The 21,619-nt window shown below is 39.5% G+C and overlaps 1 protein-coding gene across 1 annotated transcript in view; it reads left to right on the plus strand.

Moving 5' to 3' along the window:
• Nucleotides 1–3,029: 3,029 nt before the first annotated feature.
• The window catches only part of alx4b (ALX homeobox 4b), a 44,048-nt gene continuing 25,458 nt past the window's right edge, over nt 3,030–21,619 (plus strand). The window contains exon 1 of the mRNA XM_057837928.1: nt 3,030–3,621. Coding sequence (XP_057693911.1) covers nt 3,282–3,621 — 340 coding nt within the window. The 5' untranslated portion in view covers nt 3,030–3,281. The remainder of the gene's footprint in view (nt 3,622–21,619) is intronic.

A 21,619-nucleotide genomic window follows, 5' to 3' on the forward strand; every position in this document is an offset into this window, starting at 1 on the left:
AATCAAATCCACAGAGTTTCTACAAATCTAGACAATTCTTCAGTGATTAATCCCAAAATCCTATTTTAAAATTATTTCTTCAAGTTTCAACATGCCTGAATATATTCAAGTGCAGCTCCAGTTTTGTGCAACTTTCTCTTTTATCTGGTCATGAGTGCAAATTTCAGACACAACCTTTTGCTGTTGTTGTTTTTTAAACCGTGTCACAAGATGCCCCATCATGTTACTTCTATAGGGAGTTAGGGGCTGGGATTGGTGCAAACTGGACGTGGGTCCTGTTAGAGGTTAAATAGGCAAAATACCATGTAGCAAAAACCTTTTAGAGGAAATGCTATGAAGGGGCGATGCGTATCTCTGACAACGAGCCAGCAGCCCCAAGCACACGACTGGTTCCGATTAAAACAGAACACTGGATTGGAGGCCAGTAGAGACCAAGCTGTCACTCACACAAGCATTTGGTTACCTGTGACAACCTCTAATGTCACATCGCTGATCTTATTACACCCCCACCCCCATACACACACTCGTAAAATACTTATGAAATTATTTACTACAAAACTCAAATACTATTAAACTAATAACTTCTGTTTACTGTCTCAGCAGCTACCAGATAACAACAACCCAATTTAAAAATAAATTGGCAAAACGTAATAATACTTATTATTATTATTTTGTTTTTTATTAACTGAAGTTTTTTTTCTTTTTCTGTTTTATCTTCTTGTTTCATCAGTTTGATTTTAGTTTTCAGATACAGATTAACAATTGGAGGACATTTTGGCTTCAAAATTGTTGACAAACATAGGCCTTTAATTCTCTGGTCATCCGTTCCATATTCATCTAATAAGCTAAAGCTTGATTAGCCCATCTTCCATATCAATGGCAATTTTTTATTTGATTATTTATTAGATATTTATAATTTAAGTAAAACAAGTTTGCAAATCCATTAGTTTTTTTCTCAAGTGTAGAAGTTAAGCAAGCTGTTGAGCTAGCTGTCATGTCAACAAAGAGGCCAACCCAAGTCAATAAACAATAAAATAATTGGGATTAAAAAAAAAGTCTTATTCTGATCAAATGCTTAACATGATCACAGGAGGTAGAGTTAGACATTCAAGCAATGACAAGTGTTTTTATGAACATGAAAAGTTGAAGTGAGGGCACAAATTTGCTTGAAACTAAGAGTCTGTTTGATGACGTTTAGTCTACAGCATATCATGTAATTCACTTTATTTTACCATGATAAATATGAGACACGGACCGGTTGCATGCTGTGGGACATACTGTACTCTAGATCCACGAACAATAATTAAGATTTGAGATGTTTATTAAAACAAATGAGATGTTTATTAAAACAAATGTTCTCACAAGGGGCATCCAATCAAATGATACCCAAAAATCAAAATTTTAATTTCAAGTTTTATTTGAGATTTAATTTGATTATTAAAAGGGGTGGGACAACAGAAAAATGCCATTTCAGGGGGTACTTAATTCTTTAAAAAACTATTTTCAAACATTCTTTTCTCTTTGTGGTTGTTTTATTTATTTATTTATTTTTTAAGACTGGTTCTCAGGACAGGTAAATTTACTCACGGAAAAAATGACTGAAAAAAAGTAGTAAAAAATAAAAAACAAAACAATGCAAACATCTCATAACAAAGTATATTCAAACTTAAATGACTATATGTGAACTACTTCATCGGATTATTATTTAATTATCAGACCACAAGATTATTAAAATTAAAAGCAGAATGCATTTTAAAGGAATATAAATCACATTCTAATCGTATTTTAAGAGGCCTATAGTCGCCCCTCTCACCTAATAAATAAATAAATAAATAAAATCAACCTCAACATTGTTGGAGAGTTTCCTAAAAGTGATTAATCTCAATGGTTTTAATTTCTGTTGACACAAGTCATTACCTTCATTGACTTTCGGTCTAATTAAGGACGCGATTGAGATTTATTCAATTTGGCTACAGAGCGAACTTGTCTCCTAACCGATTTGAGCCCGCGTGGCTTAGTACGACAAGCCAAATATTTCAACTAGCAATACAATTAAATATTTAGACTAATGCTCGTCCAAATAAATCAAGTGGTCGTTTGTGCGCATGCATGCTGCACAATTTAGGCCGCGGCCTCAAGTTTGTTTTAACCCTTTATGGCACTCGTCTAACTAATTGGCTGCCATTGATGAGAGATGCAGATCGCTGCCAGCCCTTCCAGTTAAGATGTATTGGACGTTTGGCGCCGTCAATGCCACTAAAGATGAGCATTCACAGTCAGTGCTGTTAGTTTAAATAAATTAGACGTCTATCGTTGTCTATGAAAGACAATAAGCTACTACATATTTAAATAAATCATCTTTAGCTTGTTATTGTGGGCCAGAAATAGTGCATTTGTTTTGTTTTCATTCATTTTAAATTTGTTTCCATTAATATTTGATTATTCGGGATGCTTTAAATCATAAATTATATTTTAAAAATGACAAATAATTAAAACAATATTCTAATTATAATTGAGACGTGGCAATATAGGTGGACCTCAAATTTTAAGTCATCCTGTTTGGATACAAAAAGTTAATTTCGTGGCGTCTAACCGAAAGTATGAGGACGCAATGTCTTTATGGGTTTGAAAATGTTCTTTTTAATTCTCCAAAATTAGTCACTTTACCTATAAGGGTTAATAAAGACTTGCCAAACAAATACATCGCAGACAATATTGACTTTACAGTGGAAAGACCGCTCTTGATCCTGTTATTTAATCTTTTCTGAGTACAAATGTAAATCCCCAAAACAGCAGCGAGCAACAATAAGTCTGATTTAGCGCACGCAATCAAAGTCGCTCCCTTCATCTCTTAATGGCATTAATGTCATGTGTTGCGTTTCCCACGTGTTTAACGGCACAAAAAGAAGAAGAAGAAAACGATGCCCCTGTGCAGCCCCCTCCACTCCGTTTCTTGCTTTTGACCTCCCATCTGTGCATAATAAGTCAGAGCCGAGCGGCCCTACTACGAGTGCATGCTTGAGGCTTGAAGGTCAGTGCAGTTCTGCGCGGTGGGCTTACTATACTCAGGCACCCCTTCACACAGAGGGGTTTTCAGCATTTCTTCTTTTTTCCTTCTGTAAAACAGTCCCAGATGCGCCACTTGGAGCGAGCAAGAGCGCGTCAGTGTAGAAGTTCGGGGAGAGACGTTTAGGAGGAAGGACGAGAAGACCAGCGCGGATTGTGCCATTAAAAAAAAATAAATAATAATTTTTCAAAAAAAAAAATACTTTTTTGTAAGTATGAACGCAGATACGTGCGTCTCATACTGCGACATGACCTCGTTGGATTCGTATTACAATGCGTCCGCCTCTCAAGGCAGAGAGCACCAGGCGAATCCGTTTAGGACTTTCGGCCCCAGCGAAGCCAAATTCAGTCCCACGTTCGCGGCGAGTAAAGCGCCAGGATACGGGGAGAAGTCTAGGAGTCCTTTTCACACTGAGTGCCCGTCGCTACAGGACGGCGCAGAGGGAGAGGGCCCCTTCCACAAGTACCAGCTCTTCATGCACAGGCCCACCTGCAAGACCCCCCCTGAGGGCGGCAAGTTGCACTCGGACGGGGGCCACAATGGCATCCTCTACGGTGAGTGGCATTTTCTTATACATGCTGCATATCCAAAGATCCCATGCCTCATAAAACAAGATGTTGATATTCATAGAATTTCACCCTTTATATATAGGGCAAGTGACTATATTTTCGGTAATTAAAAAAATAAACTCATACAAATCTGGCGTCCATGTGGACATCACATTTTAGGTCATGTATAGGGCACGATATATGTGACCCAACATGTGATGTCCATGTATGTGAACGCGAGGCCAGATAATATATTTCAAAATGATTAATCATCATATAATATCTATTATGAGTAAATAACATGATGTATAAATAAAATGTTAAAAACAGAAATAGACTCTGCTTAAGGCCACCAATAACACTATAAAGCAGGGTTCACCAAATCCGGACCTCGATGCCACATATCATGTCGTGTTTTCCATGTCTGTCTCCATTAATACACCTAAATCAAATGATTATGTCATCATCAAGCTCTCTATAATTATCCTGATTATTTGATTCAGATGTGTTGGAGGAGGGAGGCAGGGAAAACACGACAGGAAAAGGGGCCCCGATGGATTTGGTGAACCCTGCTCTAAAGTTTGAAAATAAGAAAAAAAATATAAGTAGCATGGAACATTTTTTTGTGTTTCTAATAAAAACAAACAAACATAATTTTAAATAAAGATAATAATTGCCTTAAATCTCATTTATTTCAGTTTTTTAAAATAAATAAATAAAAAAGATTAAATAAACAGGACAATATTTTGTCTCTCTCGTCTTTTTTTTTTTAATTAAAAAAGGAGGAAAAAAACCCTTTGAACAATTAAGTGTTAGGTGCATATTTACGATGAACTGACAACGATAGATGTCCTTTAAACCAGGCGGCCTGACTGTGAATGCTCGTGTTTGAGTGCTATTTACTGCATAGACGTCCAATCCATTTTGACTGCGAGATCTAATTCTCTGCCAGATTCTACCAGTCAAAAAGGATTAGACGTCTGGCGTCTATGGCAACGAATGAGTTAATTGACCCTATATTGGGTTAAAATATGAATATGCATATTAATGATGTTCAATTAGTAGTAAAAGCTCTAACAGAAATGCAACAAACAGAAACGTGTTTTAATAATTTTGTCAATTGGTACACCACAACCATGATGACAATATATTGAGCTCACATTCCATAATTTTATTCTAAATTCTATAGACACATTCACACTAAATTATCAGGGCTTCAGAGTATCCCTAAATTGATCATTTGTCATATTCTGGCAGACATTACATTAAATTATACTGGCCTTTTTTTGTATTGTTGTTGTTTTGTGTGTGTGTGTGTGTGTGTGTGTATATTTTATTGTTCTTGAACCTTTTGGGTTGCTGACAAACCCTGTTAGCGATAATGCACAAGTGAGTTTTTATTTATACAGGAAGCCCCCGGGTTACTTTTTACCCGACTTAGGTGATTTCGACTTTACGACATCGGAGTCTCGTCCTCCATTTTATCTCCAATTGTTGTTGTTTTTTCTTCCTGTGGGTGTGGTATTACAGTATAAAAGGGAACCTCTGTTATGTCTCTGTGACATATATGCTGAGAAGCACACTGAATAAAGAAGTGTTGTTCCATTCAAGTCTCGGCCTTACGTGTACTTAGATCAAGGAAGTACATAACAAAACTATTTAAATGTTCTACTTGTGCCCCTGAAATTTCAGGTCAAGAGTAACTTTGCTCCCCGTCAAACATTACACTAGAATCATGTGTTCATATATTTATAGATGTCCTCTTTATTTTGTGAGAATATTTAAAGCCTTCAGAAGGATTTAAAATATGATATTGGAGCACATGTGGTTGCAGCTCTCTATACGCAGACTGGTACTTTTGTTGTGTTTGCTAACAGTAGATCATGTTACAGAAAACCAGTTATCATGGCTCACAATTCAGGCATTTGATTGAAACATAAACTTTCTTAACATGCTTAAATTAATTTTCAGAAAATATAGGGAGGGACTATGCAGCTCTATGCAGAACAGGCTCTGAAATGTTGCAGCCAGAAGAAGGAACTGTGGATCTGAGGAGGAGAACACTTTTGGGGTCTAGTCAAAGCCTCAGGTGTCAGCGGAATCTTATGTGTGGTCCAACATAAGAAATATATTGCTCACAGTTGATAATGAATTGGCATCACAGTGACAACATTCATGTGATATACAGGTAGCGTTGTGTATGCCAACTTTGGCGCTTATCTGCAAAGTTGTTTACATGGCAACCAAGCTGTTGTGGGCTATGTGCTTTGTACAGTCATTCTGGAAATATTAATGCATATGGAGATTTGAAAATTGTATGCACTTGAAGTTCATAATGGCTGAACTAACAGTATTTAGACACGCAATCAAAACAAACTCTTACATCACGACTGGCAGGAGCTGGAAGCGGTCAAATGATTGCATCCAACCGCTCCCAGTTAAAATGGATTGAATGTCTATTTCTGTCAATGGCAGCCAAAGAGTCACAAGAGAGGGGAAGAAATACAACAATAATTCCAAACCAAAATACATGTGGGCCACACTTATTTGAATTTACAGTATGTCTTTCTTTTTCTTTTTCAAATTGTTAACATTTGTTTTATTTTAATTTTAATTTTTTTCAAATTACTTTATTTTATTTAGAAAATTATATATTATTAACTGATGAGTTTTTTTTAAAATTTGTGTTTAAAAAAAAAATTCTTTTGTATTTATTACAAGTTAAATTATTGATCCTCCCCCCCAATTGTATCTTTCAATTAAATCATTAATTCCTGTTTAAAATATTAGCCCGAGGGACGCAATTGGCCCTCAGTCTGCAGGTTTGAGACCCCTGTCCGATCTGAATGTAATAAAAACATTTAAGAAAAAACAAAAAAACAATTTTGAAAAATATGGATGGAAGGGTTAAATTGCAACAGTAATTAAACTGCATTTTTTACGACTTCGAATTCCAGTAATTTCTTGTGTTCATGTACAATAATCAGAAAACCATAATGACAATTTGGCCGGCGACAATGGAAATCCCACCCCCACCCGAAAAAAACAGAAAGAATAATAGTATTGCAGTATGTACAATTCATAAAACATGTTGTGACTCAGCGGCTGTGCATGCCAACCAATGAGCAGGTAGATGCACAGGTAGACCCACGAGTGGCGATCCAGCACCAGCCACTTTTCTTTGTTTGAAAAACTTACTGTATATTTAAATCACTGGCTGTTCGCCACCCTGTCCAAATGGATTGGATGTCTATTGCTCACAATGGTCATGAATGAGGTAAATGTTTATCATCAGTAAACTAAGTTTAAGTCAAGCACGAGTTGCAGCACTGATAAAGTACGATTGGTTTACATTCCTCTTTCTACACGAGACCTTGTAAAAACAAGCAAAGTGCTCCAAAAGGACTGGGGAAAAAAGAGGGAATATCTTACATACACTTATAGACAAGTCGATCAAGTATTCTTGACTAAATATTTCAATTCAAAACCAATGTATAAATTTGTCAGCTGAAATCCAAACAAGAAGTACCATTTTCCTTCAAAAGTAATAGTGATGGGTAGAAACAAGAAAATTAAATCTCTCAAAGGTAAAGCTTTCTGTGGTGGTTGTTCAATGAGCAAGAGTGTCACAAAATAGAAATATTGAGACTTAAAGGTAGGCACAATGACTTGACCAAGGTGCAACCCCAGGTGTAGTAAGAAGAATCCCCAGAGCTCAGTGGTAATCTTGAATTAGTGTATACTGTTATAAACATTAGCCCATGCAGATATGGCTTACTATCCGATATACTGTAGAAACAGACAATGTTAGATAAAACAGTCTGGTATCTTGTTATAGTTTTTATAGAAAATTCAAGTGAGTGACAAAAACACTGTGAAGAGAGCATACTGCATTTTGCCTCCGATTTGAACTGTGCAGGGAGAAAAGATGCTGAGGAGATATACTTTAGATATCTTGTACAACAAATGGTCCCCCCCCCCTTTATTTAAGTGTGTTTTTTCTACAGTAGAAAAAGTGTGCACACTTAACTCTCTGGTGCATAGTGGTCACTACAATGGACAGGCACTGAAATGTACCTTTCTCTCAAATGCATTGGTTTCTATGGTTTAACGGCATAGTAACCTGCAGAGTGCACTCTGCTGCCATACTCGATTGAGGTCAATTCAGTTTTCAGTTGCTGTAACTGCAAGTAAATATCCTCTGAATCCAACACTAAAGCGCTACAGAAGTAAAAAAAAAAAAAAAAAAAAAAAAAAAAAGAACAACAAAAAAATGGCGGAAAACACAGACAAGACTGAAAAAGAAGTTTCTGCTCTTGCACTCCTCTTTAAAACAAACTGCTGTATATTAAGCCAAAAGAACTGTTGTGTTTGATAAAACAATATGTGTATATGCTGCCATAGCAGATTTATGGCGCATTATGCCCCCAAACTAGTTTTAATTTGCCCGTTTTACCCTGAAAACCCCCGTTTACAGACATCGCGCAACCGTTTTTGTTTCAACCCAGCCATGAAAACAAGGTAAGTAATTATATTTAATATTCAAAATGTCTGTCATTTTTAGCTTAGAATCATTAGTTGATGTCTAATATTTTGTTAAAAAAAAAAAAAAAAAAAAAAACGACTTAAAAAAATTATACACTCGCATATTTTAAACTTTCAAGCAAATTACGTTACAATGAAAAAAATGGCGTCTGTAAAAAAGTCACGGATATCTACCTCATAACTATTGCTAAATTGTATTCTTTTGTTACTGTTGCATTTTCCCCGATATGTTAGATGATAATCGATCCAAACAAAGAAAAATTGAAGAAAAAAAAAAAAAGTTTAAAAGGGTAAATATATGAAAAAGAAAATCTCAACCACTCCTTGATGCCTGCGATTTCTGCATCGCGACCCTTGTTATATTACCATGTTTCACCCATGAAATCCCCCCAAAATCCAGCTGTGGCCATTCACAGCTGTGTCTTGACACTTGGTGATACATGCTACATGGAGTTTTTGGATTTAAACAAGGTAAGCACGCGATAATATCTCGTTAAAGTCATGGCGTCTGTAATTCTGCTCTCGCGTGCTCTCACCTACAGATAGGGTTTTGCTGTTTCATTTTTCTTTTTTTAAAAATGCCCTCCTGTTCAAATTTTTTCTTCCCTCAGAAAATTGAGATTTTAAGCTTTCCAATGATGTATCACACATGCATATCGGACAATTTTAAAAGTTGGCTAATTTGGGGACTCAGAGCGGAACTTCAAGTCACCTGAGTGTTTTCCGCCATATAGTATACAGTACATACAATATATACAGTATATTATGATATACAGTAACATCTACGGAAAGATAATCCATATTTGTAATATAATATGTTTGTAATGTACTGTATAATATCTAGAAATGTATGCTTAACCATGTGTCCAAAGGTGGACATCATGCATCCTTCAATATATTTGTGGGGAGGAGGACAAGCGGAGATTTCAAAAGGACCGTGAAGGTGCTGTATAACCACGCGCTACGGCGGGAGTTATCGGCTCTGTTGGTTCTTTTGGTGAGTTTGTGAAACAGTGGAGCTCGTACACAGAGTGGTTTGGCTATTTCGTGGAAGCTAACGAAATAGCGAAAAAAAAGTGGTGCCCACATTTTTGAGCATTATTGGGCCAGAGACTTTTCAATTTGCTAAGAAACTTTTTTTCAACCTGATAAACCTGGTAGCAGAATGCATAGGGAGATAGTGAAAACTCTTAATGCTCATTTTTTTTACCCAAGCCACTTGTGATTGCAGAGATTCCGATTTCACAGGAGAAATTAGGAAGAGGGGGAATCCGTCACTATGTTTGTAGCTGCGCTGCGGAAGCTGGCTGAACATTGTGAGTTTGGTGATGTTTTAGAAGACACATTAAGAGACAGATTGGTATGGGGACAGAGAAATGAAGCAACCCAAAAGAATTTACATTCAGAGAGTGGACTGACATTAAAGAAAGCCTTTGATGTAAGTGTGGCTATGGAAATGGCTTCAAAGGAGGCTCAACAACTGAACATGACGAGTAGAATACACCAAGTGGCAAGTACCCAAAGTAATGTTGCTGGTCCCTGTTTTAGGTGCGGTAAAACGGGGCCTCCTCCTGCTGGTGCAAGGAAATGAACTGTCGTAATTGCGGAAAGAAGGGCCGAATTGAGCGTGCCTGTCGGAATAAAACAAGCACAGAAAAAGGAAAGAAAATGGAAGACAAGAAGAAAACAAATATGTCAAAGCAGTAGAGAGTGCCTCTACTTCAGAAGATGACAGTGACGTGCACACCATGCATGTAATGAGCTTGGATTGAAACTCAGAGTGTTACTGGGTCACACCAAAGTTAGAGGGCCAGCCAGTCAAACTGCAAATAGACCCTGTATCAAGGCATCGCTTGTGTCTTACAAAGTCTATAAACAGTGTTTAAGACACCTTCCATTAAGAACGTCAGACACTATGTTCAAAGCGTACACTGGACATAAAATGCACATGAAAGGAATGACTTACATTACTGTGCAATGCAATGAGCAGACTGCCAAACTTCCAGTTTATGTCACAAAATGGAATTTTGCTTCCATCATGGGTCGACTGTGGATGAATGCACTTAGTGTACATTAGCAAGAAGTTCGGCAGCTATCAGACTGTTCTTCACAACTACAAGTCATCCTGGAAAAGCATGAAGAGGTTTTTCGTGAGGAATTGTGCAGCATTATAGATATTACAGTGAAATTGGACATTAAACCAGGAAGCAAACCTGTGTTTATGAAGGCTAGGACAGTGCTGGATGCTATTCGTGACAAAGTCGAGGCTGACCTGGATTCGTTGGTCAAAAGTGGTGTTTTGGAACCAGTCACCACCATCAAATGGGTGACCCAATTGTGCCGGTTTCGAAAAAGAATGGTGGAATTCGCACATGTGGAGATTTTTTAAAGTGACTTGGAATCCGGTGCTTTGTGCGGAGCAGTGCCCACTTCCATTGATCGATGATTTGTTTGCAGGTCTGAGCGGGGGTCAAAAATTCAGCAAAATTGACCTCAACCAAGCTTATTTGCAGATGCTCGTGGACCAAGAATCATGGGTGTAGCTGACAATCAACACGCACAAGGGACTTTTCAGATATTGAAGATTACCTTTTAGCATCACATCTGCTCCTGCTCTGTTTCAACGGGCTTTGGATCAACTTTTGAGTGGATTTCCAGGAGTACAATGTTTCTTGGATGACATTCTCTGCGTTGGTGCAAACGACAAGGAGCATCCTCGCGACCTGGATGCTGTCTTAAAAAGGCTAAGGCAGTATTGTCTTTGAGTGTGCAAGGAAAAATGGGAATTTTTGAGACCATCAGTGGAGTATCTTGGGCATGTGATAGACCAAGAAGGGCTACTCAAGGCTCCATCAAAGACAAAGACAATTGTGGATGCACCCGCCCCAGAAAATGTGAGTCAGTTTAAATCTTTTTTAGGTCTACTGAACTATTATGGACGGTTTATTCCCAATTTGGCATCACTTCTTAAACCATTGCATGAGCTGTTGTGCAACGATGTAAAATGGAAATAGAAGAATAAGTGTAACACAGTTTTTCAAAATGCGAAAAATGCCCTGAATACATCAGAGGTTCTCAATCATTTCAACCCTTCATATCCAATACAGCTGGCATGCGATGCTTCACCCTATGGTGTGGGTTCTGTCATCTCCCATGTGTTCCAGAACGGATATGAAAGACCAATTGCTTTCGCATCGAGAACACCTAACAAAGCAGAGTCAAACTATGCTCAATTGGAACGAGAAGCATTGAGCATTATTTTTGGTGTGACAGAGTTCCACCAATATTTGTATGGAAGGAAGTTTACTCTGTTAACGGATCACAGACCACTGTCAATGATGTTGTGACCTCCTGCAGGAGTCCCTTCGCTGGCTATTGCACGTCTTCAGATTTGGGCTTTGTTGTTATCAGTTCACTCATATGACATCAAGTATCATAAATCTGATTTGCATTGCAATGATGATGGACTTTCGAGGTTGCCGCTTCCTGTCACTAAACATGAACCAGCCTCAGTGAACATATTCTATTTCTAAAATGTAAAACATGCACGAATTTTAGCTTCGCAAGTGAAACGTGCAACTCGGAACGACCCCGAACTTTCAGTCGTCATGGACATGGTAAATAAAGGACAAACCAAGTGTGAGAACACCACTTTCAAACCTTTTTTGGATAGAAGGTGGGAACTTTCTGTTTAATCGGGTTGTTTGCTGTGGAGGAGGGGAGTGATTGTGCCACAGTCACTGCGTGGTAAATTACTTGCGCAACAGCATGCAGGTCACAGTGGTATTGTTAAAATGAAAGAAATGGCGAGAAGTTATTTTTGGTGGCCAGGATTAGATAAACAGATTGAAGAGATGGTATAAAAGTGTTCATCTAGCTAGAAGATTCGCAACAATCCACCTGCAGGCCCACTTCATCCTTGGGATTTTCCTCAGGACCCTTGGCATCGCATTCACTTTGACTTTGCGGGGCCTTTGGAAAATCAAATGTTGTTGGTTGCTATGGATGCCCATAGTAAGTGGCCAGAGGTAGCTATCATGAAATCAACCACATTGGAAAAGACAATTGAGAAGTTCGGAGAGATGTTTAGCCGTTTCGGACCCCCTGCACAACTCGTGTCGGATAACGGGCCCCAATTTGTGTCAAAAGAAATGGTTGAATTCCTGCAAGCCAACGGGGGTTCAACACATCAAGTCGGCTCCCTATCACCTGGCAACCAACGGCTTGGCAGAGAGGTTTGTGCAGACCCTCAAACATGCTCTCAAAGCATCCCAAGGGCAAAGTACACTCCGTGAGAGACTACGCTAATTTTTCCTCAAATACCGAACATCTATGCATGCAACTACCAAGGTATCGCCAGAGAGTCTAATATTTTCTCGATAGCTACGTACTGGCATGGACCTGCTGAAACCACCAACCCTGAGAGACTGTTCAAATGGATCAATCGAAACAAGTCAAGTACAGAGACCTGCATTCCATTAACCGAGTTTTTGCACCTGGTGACTCTGTTATGGCCCGGAGTTATCAGAGTAAGGAAAAGTGGGCCCCCTGCCACCATCATTGCTCAAACTGGGCCTGTTTCCTACACAGTTCAGACAGCTGAAGGTGCTTGGCATCGCCATGTGGCTCAATTGTTGGGAACACCAGACACTAATCCAGAACTGCCTATTGATTGTGATGATTCTAGCAGTGTAATTATACCAGAAATGTCTAGCTTACTGGATGCGCCAAAAATACCAGAAATGTCTACCTTACCGGATGTGTCAAAACCAAACAATCCTCCTGTAATAATGTGTAATTCAACTAATGCACAAACGGAACCTGAAACGGTATCGGAACCTGTTTCCACAAGTGGAAAATCTGAAGTGACTGTTGAACGTCGTTATCCTGCACGTGACAGGCGACCGACCGCCTGCTAGATTGGATGTACAGTATATGTAATGAGTAAGGTGGGAAAAGCAGGAGGTTCTTTTGTGTTTAGTCTGGTCTGGTCGGCCTTGAGGTCTCCTCCCAGTTGGACGTGCCAGAAACACCTCCCTAGGGAGGCGTCCAGGGGGCATCCTCACCACTTCAGCTGGCTCCCCTTGACATAGAGGAGCAGAGACTACTCTGAGTCCCTCCTGGATGACGGCGCTCTCTAAGACTGAGCCCATTCACCCAGCGAAAGAAACTCATTTCAGCAGCTTTTTCGGTCATTACCCAAAGTTCATAGCCATAGGTGAGAGTAGCAACGTAGATTAACTACTAAATCAAGAGATTTGCCTTTCGACTCATCTCCCTTTTCACTAAACACACTGTTCTCAAGCGCTCACAGCACTGCGGACACTGTACCAATCCATCTTTCGATCCCCCACTCGAACCTACCCTCACTTGTTAACAAGATCCCGAGATATTGAAACTCCTCCCTCTTTCAAATATGTCCAACAAAATATAACCCTGTGACCATAACCTTTTATCATTGTAGAAGAAACAGCCTAATTGAATGTGTCATTTTACTATATGTAACCCTGTTATGCGTATGATCAGAATAAGAGAATTTTTTTTTTTCATGTTTTTTTAAACTACGATATTTATACAAGTGAGTTTGTCTTTTTGTTCAACAGTAACGGCTAACTAAAATGCTAGTTTCTACGACTGTAAAAAAAAAAAAAAAAAAAAAAATAGTATGGATTTGCAACCCTGTTACTGTGATTATAACAAATATTGAACACCGAATAAATCATGTCATAAAAAATACCATTGATCTTTAAGCTGGGTAAGATAAGATTTTTTTTTTGCCTGTTACTGATGACTAGTAGATAATAGAGGAAAAGCACACACATAATACATACTGATTGCACCAATTTTCCTTTGCCTTTTCTTCAGTAAGATCATGTTCACATAATGCAGTTCAAATAGCCACTCTGACCTCAGTGTGAAATTGGAGCATCCTGTGATATGTAAAACATGTTTTTCAATGGATGTGAACAAAACAAGACCACAAGGAGGTTCTGGCAAAGCTTTAAAAGCATCTTGTCAAAATATAGTCCTCGACTTGGATGGCTAGGGGAAATTGGAGGGAAATGATGTCAGGGGATATGTATGGATATTTGCTATGATGACTACCACATTTTGGCCATGTTCATGGCTAAACGATGACCTGGGATCCTGCCCTGAAATGATTTTCGAATGGATAAAAAAAAAAAAAAAAAGATAAAATCAGGTTAAGCACAGTTACCTGGGTCTTTCCCAAAGGGAAAGCCAAGGTAGTGTTGTTCTGCAACTTTATTGTACTTATTTTTATTATTCAATAATTGTCGACGTTTTTTTCGGCGCACCGCACAGCCCGAACCGATCGGCACCGTTCAAGTATCGGCACGACTGGAATTTTCGCGCGACGCAGGGTCTTTTTCAAACGTCCCCGAAAAATTTTCCGTTCGCCTGTAAACGGCAATTTTCCGAAAAAAAAAAAGTTTCAAATTGTATCTAGTCCTACAATTTTGGACCAAATCACATAATTTGGGCATCCAAAAATTTCGGGACGATTAGGGGCATAAAAGCTGTATACAGAATTTGGAAAAAAATTACGGTTCCCCGGAAACTTGCCAAAATCTTTCCCATTCATTTCTAATGGGAGAATTTCCCATTCACTTCCAATGGGATTTCCAATGGAATTTACATTGCATTGATGCCATTGACGGCCATGCATGTCGAATCTGTTGATGCCAATGTACTTGGATTCAATTGACCATATGAATGTCGATGCCATTGACGGCCATGGACGTCCAAAATGTTTCCCATTCATTTTCAATGGGGAAAAAACAAAATTTCCCCAAATCAACAGAAAATGACCAGATATCAATAGGACGTGTCCCCCAAACGTCCCCGACTCCATTGAGGCCTATAGGGGGTGCTTTCATTGACGGCCATGGACGTCCAAATTTTTTCCATTCATTATCAATGGGGAAAAAACAAAATTTCCCCAAATCAACAGGAAATGACCAGATATCAATAGGACGTGTAGTCCAAATGTCCCCGATTGCATTGACGCTTATATAGGGTGATGACATTGACGTCCATGGACGTCCAAACTTCCCATTCATTTCCAATGGCATTTCATCATTTTTTTTCATTCTGTTGATGCAAATGTACTTAGATTCCACTGACACATACGTAAGTTGATACCATTGACGTCCATGGACGTCCAAATTGTTTCCCATTAATTTTCAATGGGATTCCCCCCCCCCCCCCCCCAAATCAACAGAAAATGACTAGATATCAATAGGACGTGTTCCCCAAACTTGCCCAATTCCTTTGACGCCTATGTAAGTTGATACCATTGACGTCCACGGACGTCCAAATTTTTTCCCATTAATTTTCAATGGCAAAAAACAATATCCCCAAATCAACAGGAAATGACCAGATATCAATAGGACGTTTACCCCAAATGTCCCCGATTGCATTGACACTTATGGAGGTTGCTGCCATTGACGGACATGGACGTCCAATTCTCCCAATCATTTCTAATGGCGTTTACTTTGTTTAGTGCCATTGACTGGCATTATTGTCCATTCTATTGATAGACCTGAGTGGGGATCTGTATCTCCACAGAGGAAAGACCCAGGTGTAATTTCTCCCGAAATTGCAGTTTCTAGTTAGTCACAATATTGTGATGGAATACTGGAAAAGGATGACTTGGTGACAACCTTTATAAATTTAAGTCTTGTCGTGAGAATTTTGTAGGACAATAGCAAATCTTTTTGTAGTCAAATATTTAGATAACCATTTGGGCGAAGATGTGCAACTTTATTCCGAACCACATTTCAACAATAATCCTAAACTATTTCTGTGCTCTTTGATGTGAGACAGTGACAGCTAAAGCCTAAAGTCTTTGGACACTGGTGTGGTAATGACTGTGTCAAGTCTACAGTATCAGTCGCTGATACAAAACAGAAAGAATGCAGGTTTCCCATGGAATAGAGGCATTCCTTTGTGTGCTGGTGCCATAGATCTCTCTCCTCGGGAACATCTGGGAGCCTTCCTTTAACAAAGGAAACAATATTCCCAAAAATATTGTCCGAGTTCTCCATGAAGGCATTTTGTGTGTTTCTGGTTGATTTTTCAAGTTTGGGGACCACAGCAGCGTTTATGTTACCCTCTACCGTGTCCCCGATTCAAAATACCCTTTTCAGAGTCAGCTTTGCATCGCCTACATATGTCATTTGTCAAAAACCTGATTCAATGTTATTTTTGTTGCCCAGACCGCATGTGAACAGACAAGGCCTTTCAGAACAGCATGATTTCGTCCAAGCTTTCATCGAGGAAATCTAATGATAATTGCATTTGTAAAATTTAATCTCAATTTATTATAATGACACATTCAGATTAAATATAGTCATATTGACACGTTTTTGAGAGGGGGAAAAAACTTTCTGCAGTGATTTCAATTAGATTTCCAAGGAAAGAGTCCTATAAAAGGGCGCCATAGTCACAAAACAAACAAACGAAAAAAAAAAAACTCAAATAAAAACACTCTTTATATTTTACTCATGAAGTTTGATGAGTGGATGTACAGCAACATCTTAGAACACTCCGTTTAAAAGCATTCTCCTTCCTCGTTAGTACAAGGTAATTAACCCTTCCCCAGGTTACTAATTTATAGTGTTTCTTATTTGGTTTCACTTGACCCTCCCCATCCCATTCCATAAAAACTGAGAGGGTGCCTTGTTGCATTACAACCAGTTCAATTACACTTTGATGTTTTCTGCAGCGATTAAAAGGCTGACCCTAGTAAACACGTGACCTCGGCCGACCAAATGGGATCTGCAGTTTGTCAACTTTGTCCAATGTGTGTACGTTGACGCGCGATACGGGTCGAGTAAAAAGATTCCTTAGAATTCCATGAAACTGCTGCCATGGCAGTGGCGCTTCGTGAAATTTTTCAGGGGTGGCCAGATGGAGGCACTGAAAATCTACATGGTATAATTTTTTTGTTTTATTATTTTCTTCATTAGCAAATTTGACATTTGCATACTTAAATACTTTGAGCAACTATCTTTTACATGAAGGTCATTTATACTAGGTGTTATACAGTGGGTCAAATAAGTATTTAGTCCACCACCAATTGTGCAAGTTCTCCTACTTCAAAAGATTAGAGAGGCCTGTAATTGTCAACATGGGTGAACCTCGACCATGAGAGACAGAATGTGGGACAAAAAAAAACAGAAAATCACATTGTTTGATTTTTAAAGAATTTATTCGGAAATCATGGTGGAAAATAAGTATTTGGTCAATACCAAACGTTCATCTCAATACTTTGTTATGTACCCTTTGTTGGCTATAAGGGAGGCCAAACGTTTTCTGTAACTCATCACAAGCTTTTCACACACTGTTGCTGGTATTTTGGCCTATTTCTCCATGCAGATCTCCTCTAAAGAAGTGATGTTTTGAGGCTGTCGTTGGGCAACACGGAATTTCAACTCCCTCCACAGATTTTCCATGGGATTTTCTATTGTGGTCTGAAGACTGGCTAGGGCACTCCAGGACCTTGAAATGCTTCTTACGAAGCCACTCCTTTGTTGCCCTGGCTGTGTGTTTGGGATCATTGTCATGCTGAAAGACCAAGCCATGTCTCATCTTCAATGCCCTTGCTGATGGGAGAGGAGAGAAAGGAGATTTTCACTCAAAATCTCTCGATACATGGCCCCATTCATTCTTTCCTTTACACAGATCAGTCGTCCTGGTCCCTTTGCAGAAAAACAGCCCCAAAGCGTGATGTTTCCACCCCCATGCTTCACAGTATGTATGGTGTTCTTCGGATGCAATTCAGTATTCTTTCTCCTCCAAACACGAGAACCTGTGTTTCTACCAAAAAGTTCTATTTTGGTTTCATCTGACCATAACGCATTCTCCCAGTCCTCTTCTAGATCATTCAAATGCTCTCTCGCAAACCGCAGACGGGCCTGGTGTACTGGCTTTAGCAGGGGGACATGTCTGGCAGTGCAGGATTTGAGTCCCTGGCGGCGCATTGTGTTACTGACAGTAGCCTTGTTACTGTGGTCCCAGCTCTCTGTGGGTCATTCACTAGGTCCTCCCGTGTGGTTCTGGGATTTTTGCTCACCGTTCTTGTTATCATTTTGACGCCACAGGGTGAGATTTTGCATGGAGCCCCAGATCGAGGGAGATTATCAGTGGTCTTGTTTGTCTTCCATTTTCTAATAATTGCTCCCACAGTTGATTTCTTTACATCAAGCGAAGAGTGAAGAGTTATAGAAAACGTTTGGCCTCCGTTATTGCCAACAAAGTGTACATTACAAAGTATTGAGATGAACTTTTGGTATTGACCAAATACTTATTTTCCACCTTGATATGCAAATAAATTATTTAAAAATCAAACGATGTGATTTTCTTTTTTTTTTTTCTACATTCTGTCTGTCATGGTTATTTTCCACCATGATTTCCGAATAAATTCTTTAAAAATCAAACAATGTGATTTTCTGTTTTTTTTTGTCCCACATTCTGTCTCTCATGGTTGAGGTTCACCAATGTTGACAATTACAGGCCTCTCTAATATTTTCAAGTGGGAGAACTTACACTATTAGCGGTTGACTAAATACTTATTTGCGCCACTGTATCTATGTAACACGAATTACATACTTTTTCACCCTTTTTTAAAAAAATTACTATTGATCTAATGTGCACAGACTAATAACTGTACAGTTATTAAAATCTACAGTACTCTAGACAGTGGGTGGCCACTAAATTTATCAGGAGGCCACTGCTACCCCTGGCCACCATTGTGCCACTGAATGAAATCTCTGCTTTCTGGAAGAAGGCAAAAATTGGAGTTTTTGATCTTGAGTAGAAAGAAAAGTCTAGCTTGTCGCGCTTGCTCACAAATCGCATGCTACAAAATGAATTGATGACAAGAAAGTACACGTTGAGGGTGTGGGATCTGTATGTAGGGATGAGCATAAAACCTAACCGTAGCCATATGTACCCCCAGCTGTGCCTCATGTTTACTGTATGTGCCTTGCTCAAGGTCACGATTGCACGATCACAAATTTTGAGTGGACTAATCTCACTTCTGAAGGTTGCAGTCATGCTCCCGCTCAGTGGTTAAATGAAAACATTTCAGGGAGCCACAGCAGAGAATGGTAACGTCAGAACATCTGCCTGCGTGCTTGGAGACAGTAAAAGGCTCTGACAGGTGGGCCTTAATGATATGAGGTCAGGAACCCCAGCTGGGCAAGCTGTGTTGTTCCATTAGTCTTAGTCGGAGCGACCACGATCCCGAGAGCAGCCGCAGTGGATTGGCGGGACCGCTATTGACTTCACATTGCCAGAGAATATTAATTCATGAAAACAAACACGCATGTTGTAGACAGCCGCCGCCCAACTTCATCACCACCAAACTATTCCGCCAGCTTACTCAACATTCAAAGTATGGCCTCCAGAGTCGCCAGCACCACAAAATATCAACAGTCTTCCTCACGATGCACTTTGTTGCTAAGGCGACGGACTGCGGAAAGCAGTCAACATAAAGCTGCAAGGAAAATGCCTGCGGAGCATTACTCCAAATGTAGTCGAGCAGCAGATCAACATTACATTGGAACCAAGGTTGTCATTTTCCAAGGGTCAAAGGGCTGTTTTCCACCGAGCTGGTGCACATTCTAAGCTTGGGCTTGTAGGTGAGCACCAGTTCTTTCTGGTTCTCCAAACCAAGCATTGCTTCCATTGGCTGAAAATAGGTGCTTAACAGCAGGGGTGGGAAATAACAAATTACATTTACTCTTGTAACTATAACAAGGTTTTTTTGTGTGGGGGTGTGTGTGTAACATGTAGTTTCTTGAGTAGTTTTAAAAAACAGTAATTTTACTTTTACTCAAGTAAATCCATCAATCTATTTCCAACAGTGCTTATCCTTGTCAGGTTCGCATCCGATCCCGATCGTTTTAGTTTGAGTATCTGCCGATCCCGATATTTCCCAAGCCGATTGCTTTTTTTTTTTTTGTGCTCCCGATTCAATTCCAATCATTCCCGATAATTTTTCCCGATAAAAAGACTTGTAATTCTTAAAGGATAAATGTGACTTGGATATTGTGACTAAATACTGCCATCTAGTGTATTTGTTGAGCTTTCAGTAAATGATACTGTAGCCATGCCCAAATGCATGATGGGAAGTGCAACCATGACTGTGCGTAGTGCTACCAATTGATACAGTGCCTTGCAAAAGTATTCGGCCCCCTTGAATCTTGCAAGCTTTCGCCACATTTCAGGCTTCATACATAAAGATATGAAATTTAATTTTTTTGTCAAGAGTCAACAACAAGTGGGACACAATCGTGAAGTGGAACAACATTTATTGGGTAATTTAAACTTTTTTAACAAATAAAAAACTGAAAAGTGGGGCGTGCAATATTATTCGGCCCCTTTACTTTCAGTGCAGCAAACTCACTCCAGAAGTTCAGTGAGGATCTCTGAATGATCCAATGTTGTCCTAAATGACCGATGATGATAAATAGAATCCACCTGTGTGTAATCAAGTCTCCGTATAAATGCACCTGCTCTGTGATAGTCTCAGGGTTCTGTTTACAGTGCAGAGAGCATTATGAAAACCAAGGAACACACCAGGCAGGTCCGATATACTGTTGTGGAGAAGTTTAAAGCCGGATTTGGATACAAAAAGATTTCCCAAGCTTTAAACATCTCAAGGAGCACTGTGCAAGCCATCATATTGAAATGGAAGGAGCATCAGACCACTGCAAATCTACCAAGACCCGGCCGTCCTTCCAAACTTTCTTCTCAAACAAGGAGAAAACTGATCAGAGATGCAGCCAAGAGGCCCATGATCACTCTGGATGAACTGCAGAGATCTACAGCTGAGGTGGGAGAGTCTGTCCATAGGACAACAATCAGTCGTACACTGCACAAATCTGGCCTTTATGGAAGTGTGGCAAGAAGAAAGCCATTTCTCAAAGATATCTATAAAAAGTCTTGTTTAAAGTTTGCCACAAGCCACCTGGGAAACACACCAAACATGTGGAAGAAGGTGCTCTGGTCAGATGAAACCAAATTGAACTTTTTGGCCACAATGCAAAACGATATGTTTGGCGTAAAAGCAACACAGCTCATCACCCTGAACACACCATCCCCACTGTCAAACATGGTGGTGGCAGCATCATGGTTTGGGCCTGCTTTTCTTCAGCACGGACAGGGAAGATGGTTAAAATTGACGGGAAGATGGATGCAGTCAAATACAGGAACATTCTGGAAGAAAACCTGTTGGTATCTGCACAAGACCTGAGACTGGGACGGAGATTTATCTTCCAACAGGACAATGATCCAAAACATAAAGCCAAATCTACAATGGAATGGTTAAAAAATAAACTTATCCAGGTGTTAGAATGGCCAAGTCAAAGTCCAGACCTGAATCCAATCGAGAATCTGTGGAAAGAGCTGAAGACTGCTGTTCACAAAC

Source organism: Corythoichthys intestinalis, chromosome 5 (genome assembly GCF_030265065.1).
Source record: "Corythoichthys intestinalis isolate RoL2023-P3 chromosome 5, ASM3026506v1, whole genome shotgun sequence".
Taxonomy (NCBI): Eukaryota; Metazoa; Chordata; class Actinopteri; order Syngnathiformes; family Syngnathidae; genus Corythoichthys; species Corythoichthys intestinalis.